The 13,547-nt window shown below is 39.5% G+C and overlaps 1 protein-coding gene across 1 annotated transcript; it reads right to left on the bottom strand.

The window, feature by feature from the left end:
- Nucleotides 1-10,668: 10,668 nt before the first annotated feature.
- Nucleotides 10,669-12,243, bottom strand: LOC125369889. The gene is made up of 2 exons (XM_048373214.1): nucleotides 11,769-12,243; nucleotides 10,669-11,714 (listed from the first exon to the last, which is right to left on the bottom strand). Exons 1-2 carry the CDS (start codon nucleotides 12,241-12,243, stop codon nucleotides 10,669-10,671), a joined length of 1,521 nt encoding a protein of 506 aa, XP_048229171.1.
- Nucleotides 12,244-13,547: the final 1,304 nt, after the last annotated feature.

The raw sequence follows: 13,547 nt of genomic DNA, 5'->3' as shown, positions 1-13,547 counted from the left end.
CCAATCACATCGCGGGACTTATCCCTACGTCCCTTTCCGCTTTCCTTTCCTCCTTCCCTTAGAGTGGGAGGAGCGGTAGAAGTGGATTGCTTGCCAACTTTGGCCATAATCTCGTGCAAGAATTCCCAAAGAACTCCACCGCGCTCTAATGCCAACTAGGCTTTGATATCAACTTGGCTCTAATACCAACTGTCATGTGAGCTTTGTTTTATCCCCAAACTTTGCCCACGTGCGGCTAATGTGTGCTACTTGTGTTAGCTACAATCTAAGGCGGTGTACCTATCGATGCAATCTAGCACTAATGGCGAGTATCAAGGTCGTATTCCTCGAGAAAGTGAAAGCCAAGAGTTACTCTTTTGTTCTTTGTTATATTAACCTAAAATGAATGAGGAATAATTTCTAAACTAACTAATAGCTACAAGCTAAGTTCTAAGGGAGATGCATGAGTAATTGATAAATAAAATAACCAAGACAGGAAAGCAAACCCAAAGGGAACCTAAACTAGTTGGCAATCAAACAAAAGATAAAGGATTGGTGAGTCTAATTATGCTACCCGTGATTAATTTAATCGAATTCGGTTTCTCTCTCGAGATAACCGAATTCCTAAACCTAATATCCTAAAGTTGGAATCTCTTCCTAACGATTGATTCTTAAATTAGCATTAAGCTTTAATCCGCCTCTATTAAGCTTTGTTAATTCTTAATCCAGCTAGTTAATTATCCTTATCTCTAAGCGAGTATTAACCAGTTCTTGCTATTCAAAATTCCAATTGCCAAATGGACTTCTCAATCACACAAAGCAATCTAAACACACAATTCACAATGTCTCATGAATAATGCATTATCTTATTAATACTGAAAGCAAGAAGAATACAAAACTAATCCAAACAATCCAACAATATAATACTAAGCCAACATAGTAAAGAAATCCCAATGGATTTAATCAATCTAGTTAATCATGTTCATTATCAAAATACACAAGAATTCAATTACAACAATGAGTAAAGGTAGAGAAAACCCGATTACACCCTTGGATGAGAGTAAACAGCCCCAAATCCTTTTGCTCCAATTGAATCGATTCTTGTTCCTCTGGCTCGATTTGAAAACCAATCAACGAACCTCACCCAATCTTTAAACTTTGAAGGGAATCCGCTTGAAACCTTGATCCAAGTCTCCTTTTCCTGGTTCCATTCAAAACCCTTAGAGAGAAATATTAGGGTTCGGGACGCCTCCCCGCCTCCTTTTCCTTCCTCTTCTTTTAACTAATTCCCCCGCCGCCAACACGCCGTGGTTGCGGTCAGCCCAACACGGGCTGGTGTTGATGCCCGTGTTACTCAGGCCGTGTTCTTAAAACTTATGTTTCTTTTGATGTTTGACACCAACACGGCCGAACCAGTGCACGAGTTGAAAGTTGAAACCAACACGGCCATGTTGATTAGGGATGTGCAAACTTGACTTGTTTCTAAGCAACTTTGATCGCCCAATTCTTCCCTTTATCACTCTTTGACTTCTTTTGGACCTAAAGCACACAAACAAATGCATAGGGTGAGTGTAGGGAGCAATTCATATCCAAATGTCCATAAAATCAAACTTAAAAACCTCATTTAGATGTGTGTATTTTACACACATCAAATAACCCCACACTTAGCTCATTGCTTGTCCTCAAGCAATCAAAAGTAAAATAAAGAAAATAAACCATTATGAACAACATTTGTCGATGCACAAGCCAGAGAGCTCCCCGACATATCCTTAACAAGTGTAAGTAAAACAAAAAGAAACGAAGCAATCAATTCAAGTATCACAACCAAGATGCTAATAATTCACAAAATATTGTCTCAACAAAATTATTTAGAACTAACTCCTCACCAGATTCACTCTAAATCACTCAAAGTGTTTAAAGGGTAGTGTTTAATCGCTCAATGCATCAACTACTACCTTACTTACTATATGCTTGCTCTTAAATCCTACTCCTACCACTTATGGAGAGTCAACAACTATGTCAAGAGGTCTTTATAAGGGTTGTAATGGGAATTAGGTAGGGGTAGGTAAATTTGGTAAGAGTTGAACCTATGGTATTCTGCAATGAAATACATGACATGCACACAAGTCACAATAATCACAAGGGGTAAACAATGGATAGTAGTCCAAGGTGGGAAATAGGAATCTAGTCAAAATGTTTAGCTCACTTACTTTCTTTCTTTTCATCACCTTTCCCTCTTATTCTTCTTTTTATATATTTTTCTTCTTTCATTTTTTTTTCCTTTTTTTCTTTTTTTCATAAGGGAAGAACATTCACATAATAGAGTGAATTTCTTTTTGGATTGAAGTAAGCTGCTACAAGATTCCAAAGCTATTCCCAAGACAAAAATTCCCAATAAAAACAACTCATGTGCAAAATCATAACCCAAAGCAGAATAAAACTAAGTGGTAACGGAATATGATAAAAAAAATGGTGAAAGAAGGGGTTATCTACAGAATCAATAAACGAATGAAGGCTATTTGGCTAGAATGAAAAACCTAAGTGCCTCTATCATACCAAAGTGTTAAACTCTCCTTGTGGCCCTCATAAGCATTACCGAGCAAGTTCTAAAAGTAAAGACAAGAATCAACTCTCAACAAAGAAATAAATACAAGCATATGTGTATGCTTACAATTTAGGCTCAATTTCTCACAAGTGTGCTGTTGAGTAGGTTCCAAACAAAAATCATCAAAACAGAATTAGATAAACCAAAGCAACTTAGTACAAAACTCAAACTAATTATCTTACATTCTTCCGCAAAACTCAACATTATCGGTTTTATCCGATCATATGGACATAAACAGGATTTCAAAAGCAAGTCAACAGTAAGAGAATCGAAACAAAGTGAAAAAATTTCAAATTTTTACAAAAAATTGCACAAAGAATAAACAAATAATTAAGATGGGATAAATATCACCCACCCCACACTTGAAGGACACATTGTCCTCAGTGTACAAAATATAAGAAATGTAAAAGGGAAAAGAACTAATACCCGCCCGACTATGGCTCCGAGTGAAAAGAGGTGCATCATTAGGGATATCATGCATACCGGCTAGTCTGGTAGAGGAGTGGTCGCAAATAATAAAATAAGGAATTAAAATCGAAATCGGAAACAAAAATTAAATAAAATATGAAAACTAAAACTAATAAAATGTTTCAAATGAAAGGGTAAAAATAAAAATGAAAAATTGGGTGCCTCCCAAAGCGCTTCATTTTAATATGACGAGTCTTCTTAGCTAGACTCATGGTGAAAAGCAAACGGTGGGGATTGATGACCATCCATCCTTCTTCCAAATGGCTTCAAGTATCCGCTGAGGATAATCACAATTTCCTCTCCCGACTATCAAGCAAGCCGCCAAGATAATGGGCAAAAGTCGCCTCGTATAATTGCACGTAGTCATGATGTTTCAGGGCTCTTCCAATTTGAAAGTCGGAGTTTCAACAATTGGAAGGATCGATGGTCAAGCAATTTCTTTAGGAGTGTCGATGGTTTTCTAGTCCTGGCATGGTTCATCTAGAAGAAACCGAGCCTCCAAGACTTCTTCATTGGATAACTCGTGCTCATCTTCCATCATCGAAGGGACTTGTGGAAAATCCACCAAAACTCCTCTAACTCCAACTCAAAGATCATCAATCGACGTTCCTGGTAGTCTTCGTAGGATCATGTTTGTTTTCCTTTTCTCGGTTCTATCTTCATGTTCAAAGAGTCATCCCGCATGGAAGCATCATCGTCAAACATAATAGATAAACCGGAAAATTATCACCCGAACGCAAAGTGACCGCGCCAAATGTCCCTGATTCAGAGCATTTGATGGAGTTCCCAATTGCTCTTCGGCCTAGTAACTTGAAGATTAAGCCTACTTGATGCTCTATGTTGTTAATCGAGGCTTGTTGATCTTCAAGTATCCTCTCTGTTTGTTGGAATCTATCCTCAAGACTTGCAATAAACCTCATCATCAGCTCCTCTGACACTAACTCTTCACCTTGAGTTGATGGTGCAAGATTAGGCTGCTGAAATTCTAGTGGTTCTTGGCCATCTAAGCTCCATCCAAAGGGTGAATGAGTGCTCAACTCTTGATTGTAGGTGCTTCCATACGAGTCATTTGACCAACTTCCCATATAATTCACCTGTTCATAGTTATAAGAACAATGAGCAACATCACTATATAATGGACAATCATTACTCAACTGTGAACCACAACAAAATTCACAAAAAACTTGAGATGAAAGGATAGGAGTGAAGAGTTGATCGGTAGCCCTGCAAAACAATTCCATTCGAGCTTCTAAAGATGCATAGGTATCCTAATTTTTAGCACTCTCTTGGTTCTTAATCCCATTTTCCAACGCATCATACAAAGAGTTTGAATTTAACATTGAACCTCCTTATCATTCACTACCTGAATCATAAACTTAACTAAATAAATATGTACAAACAAAATATAAATAAATAAATAAAAAATGGCTAAATTAACAAATAGTAAATTTCACTCTAGTTTTCAAAGAATTCCGAAGCAAAAACTTGATGTGCTATCTTGTGTTAGCTACAATCTAAGGCAAAGGTACCCATCGATGTACTAGCACTAATGGCGAGTATCAAGGTCGTATTCCTCGGGAAAGTGAAAGCCCAGAGTTACTCCTTTGTTCTTTGTTATATTAACCTAAAATGAATGATGAATAATTTCTAGACTAACTAATAGCTACAAGCTAAGTTCTAAGGGAGATGCATGAGTAATTGATAAATAAAATAACCAAGACAGGAAAGCAAACCTAAAGGGAACCTAAACTACTTGGCAATCAAACAAAAGATAAAGGATTGGTGAGTCTAATTATACTACCCGTGGACGAATTCTTAACCGAATTCGGTTTCTTTCTAGAGATAACCGAATTCCTAAACCTAATAACCTAAAGTTAGAATCTCTTCCTAACGATTGATTCTTAAATTAGCATTAAGCTTTGTTAATTCTTAATCCGGCTAGTTAATTATCCTTATCTCTAAGCGATTATTAACCAGTTCTTGCTATTCAAAATTCCAATTGCCAAATGGACTTCTCAATGACACAAAGCAATCTAAACACACAATTCACAACGTCTCATGAATAATGCATTATCTTATTAATACTGAAAGAAAGAAGAATACAAAACTAATCCAAACAATCCAACAATATAATACTAAGCCAACATAGTAAAGAAATCCCAATGGATTTAATCAATCTAGCTAATCATGTTCATTATCAAAATACACAAGAATTCAATTACAACAATGAGTAAAGGTAGAGAAAACCCGACTACACCCTTGGATGAGAGTAAACAGCCCCAAATCCTTTTGCTCCAATTGAATCGATTCTTATTCCTCTTGCTCGATTTGAGTGCATCATCAGGGATATCAGGGCGCTAGCTAGTCTGTGGTAGAGGAGTGGCCGTCACCGAGGGCCTGGCAGTGTCACCGCAGGAGTCAGGTCGCCAGAATAGCGCCCAGAGGAGGCTCGTCAGGCTACTCTGGTGAAGGATGCTCAGTTGGAAAAGACGCGTCAGCTGGATCATCCGCTAGAGGGATGTCAAAATGGCTCTGTACTGGAACTAGGCTCCATGGACTGGCAGGGACATAATCTGTAGCAAAAATATCATCAAACATATCAGTGGCCATAGAGGCCTCTAACCTACCTCCCTGCTCAATCAAGGCCTGAAGCATAGCCCTCTGCCTCTCAAACTGAGCCATCATCTGGCTCAGAAACTCAGCCTGACGTTGTAAAAGGTCCTACTGAAAAGCCTCTTCTTGAATGAAGTGCTGCTGCTGCTCCTCTGCCAACCTCTGCAATCTAAGCTGCAGCTCTCTAAACTCAATAGGGGAGACTCCTAGAATAACTGAAGAAGACCTAAAAGGAGCTGAAGTAGACGATCTAGAGGAAGACTCTGAAATATCAGAATAAGGAGGTAGAACATCCTGTGTACAAGGGGCTCGTGGGGCAGGTCGCTCCTCTCTGCGTGCTGCCAAGCGGACCCTTCCTACGAGTCACCGTCCCCATACTAACCAACTAGGGAGGTCCCAAAGTCTCCATCACCCCCAGCTCTGTCACATGTCGTAATGCCTCTTCCAAAACCCCTAAGCTCCTAGCCAGCCGAGTAATGTAAGTCCCAAAACAGAAAAATACCTTCTTTAAGTTATTGCAGAAGGCACTGATCTGTCTGGCCAACAAGTATCCCATGTCGACTGACTGGCGCCGGTACATGCTGTAAAGTATAAACAGGTCTGGCTGGGTCACTACACCACAGCTGTCTCCCCTGCCAATGATGGTCCTAGTCAGCAATGCATGCAAGTACCACAATCCGTCAAGCAATTTAGACGCCTTGACCGGCCGGCACCGCATTCCCTTCATCAAATCTCAGCCCCACATCTCATGGGATATGACACACTAGGCGTGTGTATAGAGCCACTATATACCTCCCCAGCTACATCCTTGTCAGTCCACAAACCCAAGTGTACCCCATACTGTTGTACAGTCATCGTGAAAGTCTGCTTTGCTAGTCTGAAACTAATAGCATCCGGCTGCTGAAAGTCCCGCAACTGGCTCTGCAGAAAGAAAGTGCTAGCAAACTCCATAGTCAACTCCCTATACATCGGCTCAACTATCTCAAAGAAATGCTGAAATGGGGGCGTCTCAAGGTATCGGCGGACTGTAGCTGCAAGTCCGACTGTCTCTAGTGCTGGCCAATCTATGCTACACCCCTTTCCTGAATCTTTATGCCTCATCGAATGGTATCTCTGCTCGAAGGTGGGCTGCCCGTGGAAAAGTAGGAATCTATGGCGCTACGGTGGTCTAACTGGGCCTGAACTAGTCGGTGCAGCGCCTGAGGATCGAGAGGAAGAGGAACCATCGGTCCGCCTCCTCTTGTAAACTCCTAATCCTCGTCCAGTGGACATGGTACCTGAAAAAGAAATTTTCAGTGCTAAGGATCAACAAAATTCTGGCAGCATAACGGCATAAAATGGACAAACCAAATGATTTAACTCGATAAAGTTAAACCGTTCAATGCCCTGCAAAGCAAATTCAACCCACATCACAACAATAAGGTCTACTCGACATGAATTAGGAGTTAATGAAACCTTTCACAGGAATCTTTCATAAAGTTATCAACCAATATTATCAACTAATTAGAATTTTTTTATTAGACCATGGTATTTGATTCACGAAATACATCATTATTGTATACTCTTTCATATCTATGGCGCAACCTAATCCTTATTTTTTTTTTTCAAGTTTCTAATCCTTAACTTTTTTTGAATCGAAATATCTAAATAACAAAAATAAAATTCAAAACCAAAATCACACAAACACAAAACATTCAAACACACAAAAACACAAATTCGAACTAAAACCAAAATCAAAAACAAATAATGGAAGATGAAGATGGAGGGTACTTGCTTGAAATACGCACTATCCAAAACGTTCAAAATGAGTATAAAAGAGAAGAGAGAAAGTTTAGAGAATTGGCAAAAATTTAGCCCTTCAAAAATCAATTCGTTTATATAGACAATGACCGGAACATGCCCGTGTTGATCAACACGGGGCCGTGTTCTTGAACACGATCTAGATATCAGGCCGTGTTGAATGAACTTAAACGTGCTAACTTACCAGTTTGATGAAAATGCCCGTGTTACCTTCTGTGCACGTGTCCATCTTTAATTCAATTTTCCACAAATTGAACTTGGTCCGTATTGAAACAACACGGGGGTGTGTTGCCAACATGGTCTAGCATAACTGGCCGTGTTACCTTCTATGAACGTGTCCCCTTAAAATTTATTTTTCTGTAAATAGAACACGGTCCGTGCTGACTAACACGTTCAACATAGTTGGTAACACGGCCTTGGACACGCCCGTGTTGAGCTCTAGAAACTGCAAAACTTTAGATTTCAGCACTTTCTCAATCTTTCTCACCTGCACAACCAATAAGTCCTTAACTCATACACTCAACATACATAAAACTAAACAAAGACAAACTGTAAAATCTAATCAAACTAAGTTCACACATAATTCAAACCAAAATCAATACCAAAAATGGAAAAACTAAAGAATTAAAACAAAATTAAAAGAAACAAGCTTCTTTAAAGTCATAAGCTGGACTTCAATCCTTTTCGAGGCAGAAATGGAGTGCCAAATTCACACGCTCCTCCACATCCAGTGACCCTCCAAGATAATGCTTCAACCTTTGCCCATTAACCTTGAAATTTCCCTTTCTCAGATGATGCAATTCAACCGTACCATAAGGGAAGACTTGCGTCACTTTAACTAGCCCCAACCAACGACTCTTCAGCTTTCCTGGAAATAAACGGAGACGAGAGTTAAATAACAACACATTATCTCCTTTGTTAAACTCCTTCAAACCTTTCAATCGCTTGTCATGCCACTGTTTGGTCTTCGCCTTATAGATTGTCGAATTTTCATAAGCTTGTTGACGCCACTCCTCTAGTTCATTTAGTTGCCACTGCCTCTTTCTACCTGCGCTATCTAAATCAAAGTTACAAGATTTAAGTGCCCATAACACTTTATGTTCTAGCTCAATAGGTAAATGGCAACCTTTCCCATACATAAGCCTAAAGGGAGTGAACCCTGTAAAAGTCCTATAGGCAGTTCTAAATGCCCATAAAGCATCATCTTGCTTTCAGAGTCTCAAATTTTCCCAACGGCTCCCACAGCCTTCTCTAAACGCCGCCTCCCCATCCTAGTTTGCCCACTTGCTTGTGGTGGTGATGCCATGGAGGATACTTGCCTATTAGTATCCTCTACTTGCCTACTCACTTAAGCCCCCATATCTTTTAAGCACTTTCTTAAGTTGAGAATTACAGAAATGGGTTCCCCTATCACTAATTAACGCTCGAGGTGTTCCAAACCTAGAGAATAGTTTCTTAAAGAACCTCACAACTACCCTAACATCATTAGTAGGCAAGGCTTGTGTCTCAAGCCATTTAGAAAAATATTCAACAACCACCAATATATACTTGCATCCATATGAAGAAGGAAAAGGACCTAGAAAGTCATTGCCCCAAACATCAAAAATTTCCAACACTTGTATACTATGTTGGGGCATTTCATCTCGGGCATAAATGTTACCTGACCATTGGCATGCATCACAAACCTGGACATATGCTCGTGCATCCTGGAAGATAGTCTACCAATAAAACCAAAGCATCCAAACCTTCCGGCCGCATGATTTCATGGGCTTGCGTCCACTAATCGTCTTTCATGACAATGCTTGAGAATTTGAATGACCTCCTCCCCATATACACACCTCCTAATAATTTGATCTGCATAAATCCTAAACAAGAAGGGGTCATCCCAAATGTAGTACTTCAAGTCAGTAAAGAACTTCTTCTTTCGTCATTACACCCTTGGGAGTACCCTTCCGTACCAAATAATTAGCATAATCGGGAAAACCAAGGAATAGCATTAGTTACCTGCATTGAGCATAAGTGCTCATCTGGAAAGAAGTCATCAATCTCTTGCTCATTAAGCTCCTCCAAGTGCGGGTTCTCCAATCGAGAAAGATGGTCTGCTGCAAGATTTTCAGCTCCTCGTTTGTCCTTAATTTCCAAGTCAAATTCCTACAATAAAAGAACCCAACGAGTCAATCTAGGCTTAGAATCATGCTTTGAAAATAAATACCTTAAAGCAAAATAAATAGGTTGGAACTGCTACCGGCCTAAAATACCCAACGCGAAATCACTAGCATCGCACATAAGCTCAAAGGGCAGCTCCCAATTAGGAGAAACCATGATAGGAGCCGTGGTTAGTTTTTCCTTTAATAACTCAAAAGCTGCTAAACAATCATCATTAAATACAAAAGGCACATATTTTACTAGCAATTGAGTTAAAGGCCTAGCAATCTTAGAAAAGTCCTTAATGAACCTTCTATAAAACCCTGTGTAGCCTAAGAAACTTCTACCAGCCCTAACCGAAGTAGGGGGAGGTAGCTTACTTATAACTTCCACTTTACCTCTATCTACTTCCATCCCTACATTTGACACTTTATGTCCTAACACTATATCCTCTTGGACCATAAAATGACATTTTTCCTAATTCAACACAAGGTTAGCTTCAACACACCTAGCTGACATCCTTTCCAAATTATGCAAACAATGGGAAAAAGAGTTACCGAATACAGAGAAGTCATCCATGAAGACCTCCATCGACTCCTCTATCATGTCATGGAAAATGGCCATCATACACCTACCGAAAGGTCACAAAGATACACAAGCCAAATGGCATCCTCCTATAGGCAAAAGTGCCATAAGGAGTGAATGTCGTCTTCTCTTGGTCTTCTGGTGCTGTGGGAATATGAAAGTAACCATAAAAACCGTCAAGGAAATAATAATACATATGGCCTGAAAGCCTCTCAAGCATTTGATCAATAAAAGGAAGGGGAAAGTGGTCCTTCGGGCAAGGCTATTCATACATCAAGAGTCTATGCAAACCAAAGCCTGCTACTGCTCGTAAGAATCTTTTCATTTTTCACCACAGTCATGCCCCCTTTCTTGGGAACCACCTGCACAGGACTCACCCAAGAACTGTCAGAAATAGGATAAATTAAACTTGCATCGAGAAGTTTAATTACCTCTTTTTTAACCACCTCCTTCATATGAGGGTTCAACCGCCTTTATGGCTGCACCACCGGTTTAAACTCATCCTCCATCAAAATCTTATGAAGGTAGTAACTCGGATTTATCCCTGGTATGTTAGCCGTCTTATATGCAAATGCCTTTGCATACCTTCTCAAAATACACAGCATCATCTCCCTCTCCTCAAGTGTAAGATGAGCGGAAATAATGATCGGTAAGTGCTTTACTTCATCTAAGTAGGCATACATTAAGTGCGCTAGCAACTCTTTCAACTCAAGAACGGGTGGTTCCTCCAAAGAAGGCTTCAGCTTCTTTACTCCTAAACTGTCATGATCAACAAAACCATCAGTCTTTTCATCATTAAAATCAGCAGCTAATAAGTGCTCTAGCTGCTCCAACACTAGTTCATTGGACAAATTATCCTCATTTTCTTGCATTGCCACTTGCAAAGGATCATCAATCAACATTTCCTGCAATTGAGACTCCACAATATCATCAATAAAATCAATCGAACACACAGTACCATCGTGCTCATAAGGGTGTCTCAAGGATTTAGTCAAATAAAATGTAATGCTCTCATCATCTACGCTAAGTTCCAGTTTTCTACTACTAACATCTATCAAAGCTCTAGATGTAGCTAAAAATGGTCTACCTAGGATCAATGGAACATCACTCTCACCATTCATATCCATGACAACAAAATCCACAAGAAATATAAATTTGTCAACTTTAACTAGCACATCCTCTATAACCCCTTTCGGGTACTTAACAGTTCTATCTGCTAGTTGTATACTTATCCTAGTAGAAGTTAGCTTAGAAGTGCTTAGTCTTAACTCCTCAAACAATGAGCTAGGCATCAAATTGATGCTAGCTCCCAAATCAGCTAATGCCAGCAATTTCAATTTATCCCCAATGAAATAAGGTATAGTAAAACTCCCTAGGTCACATCGTTTGACTGGAATCTTGCTCTGAAACACTGCTGAGCATTCTGCATTCCAGGTCACCAATCCTAAATCTTCTAACTTCCTCTTGTTACTTAGAATCTCCTTTAAAAACTTTGCATACTTTAGCATCTGCGAAATAGCTTCAACAAAAGGCAAGTTAATCCGCAATTGTTTAAAAAGATCTAAAGACTTACCGAATTGCTGATCAACTTTATCTTGATTGAGTTTTGTAGGATATGGAATGGGGCGTTGGTATGGCCTCAAGAGGATCTTCTTCGAATCCTCCTTCTCTTCAACTGCTTCCTTTCCTTTCTCCTCAGGCTTGTCTTCCTTTTTCGACTCATCCACCTGCACATCAGAATCATCATTAGTAAAAGGCATAGATGGACTAGGAAGTTCCTTACCTAATCTTAAAGTAATTGCTTTGGCATGCTCCCTTGGATTAGACTCTGTGTTACTTGGAAGCGTGCCCGGCTGCCTCTCAGCCATCATCCTAGACAACTGCAGAATTTGATTTTCCAAGTTCTGAATTGAAGCTTTTTGATTCCGAATTGCAGTGTCCGTTTGTTGAAATCTGTTCTCTAAAGTTGCAATGAACTTCGTCATCAACTCTTCCAAGCTAGGCTTCTTGTCTTGACTACCTCTTGGTTGATAGGGAATAGAATGCATAGGTTGCTGTTGATGCAACCTTTGATATCCTGGTTGACCTTGGTTATTGAAATTTCTCCATCCAAAATTAGGATGATTCCTCCACCCTAGTTGTATGTACTACGAGTACCAAGTGTCGTATTCCCCAAAGAACGTGTGAACCTAAACCTACTCAATCTTCTTTGTTATATAATCTTAAAAATGGCATTGAATGCTAAATACGAAATGAACTAAAGCTACTCTAATTGTTATCTAACTACGGCTACTAGGGAAGGATTAATTCAAGTTAAGGAATAACCCCTTGGGAATTCTTGTCTCTAGGGAATGGAAAACTTTATGGAATTGATTGATTGAATTCAATTTCCATGGGAAAATCTCTATGCAATTATCGCCTTTTTCAAGGACACTAACATCTTAACTTAGATTAATTAGGTTGAAATCTCTTCCTAACTGTAATTATCCAAATTAGCATTATGTACCATTTAACACTATTAAGAGTTGTTAATTCTCAATCTGGTAGAACGAACACCGTATCTCTAGGCGAATTCAATTCTAGGTTGCAAAGGACAATCCAAACCTAAACGTCTTTCTCAAAAACATTCAAATTCCAATAATCATTCAACAAGATATGAAGAACAAATAAATAAGCACTTCCATTGCAAATCAATATTGAAAATCAATACATTCAATTCAAAAGTTATGTACAAAAATCCCTAAATAAAGAACCCCAATGGGTTAACAAGTTTAGCTAATCATGTTCATTACCAAAACCCACAAGAATTCAATTACAAAAATGAGTAAAGGTAGAGAAACCCGAATATACCCTTGGATGAGAGTAAACAGCTCCAATTCCTCTTGCTCAATCTTGAATGGATTCTTGTTCCTCTTGCTCGAATTGAAACCAATCAACGAACCTCGCCAATCTTCAATATTCAGAGAATCCAATTGAAACCTTGGTCCAAGTATCCTTTTTCCTTAGTTCCAGCTTAGAAAACCCTTAGAGAGAGAAAGAAATGAGTTTGGGACGTCCTAACCCTACTTTTTTCACCTTTCCCTCTATTCATTCTTTTAATTAATTCATCCAGCTGCCGCGAATATGGCCGTGTTGATGCCCGTGTTGGGAACACGGCCTGGTATTGGTGGGCATGTTTGGAACACGGCTCCGTGCTGATGGCCGTGTTACTCTTTGTGGTCGTGCTCCTTAATGCTTCTTTTTCCTGTTGTCAAATGCACCCAACACGGCCCGTTTTGGTGCTCGTGTTAGGAACACGGCTTGCTCTTCAGAAGGTGTTGGGACCATGGCCAATGTTGAAACCAACACGGCT

This window comes from Ricinus communis, chromosome 1, assembly GCF_019578655.1.
Source record: "Ricinus communis isolate WT05 ecotype wild-type chromosome 1, ASM1957865v1, whole genome shotgun sequence".
In the NCBI taxonomy this organism is placed as follows: Eukaryota; Viridiplantae; Streptophyta; class Magnoliopsida; order Malpighiales; family Euphorbiaceae; genus Ricinus; species Ricinus communis.
Note: the sequence above shows the minus strand (reverse complement) of the source record. Positions and strands in the feature narration are given on the sequence as shown.

What these genes read in the sequence shown, in the direction of transcription:
- LOC125369889 (XM_048373214.1), bottom strand. Translation starts at nt 12,243, where the DNA reads ATGCATTCTATTCCCTATCAACCAAGAGGTAGTCAAGACAAGAAGCCT. An exon ending in TAAAGTTGATCAGCAATTCG is followed by an intron (nt 11,715 to 11,768) that starts GTAAGTCTTTAG and finishes CTTTTGTTGAAG; the next exon opens with CTATTTCGCAGATGCTAAAG.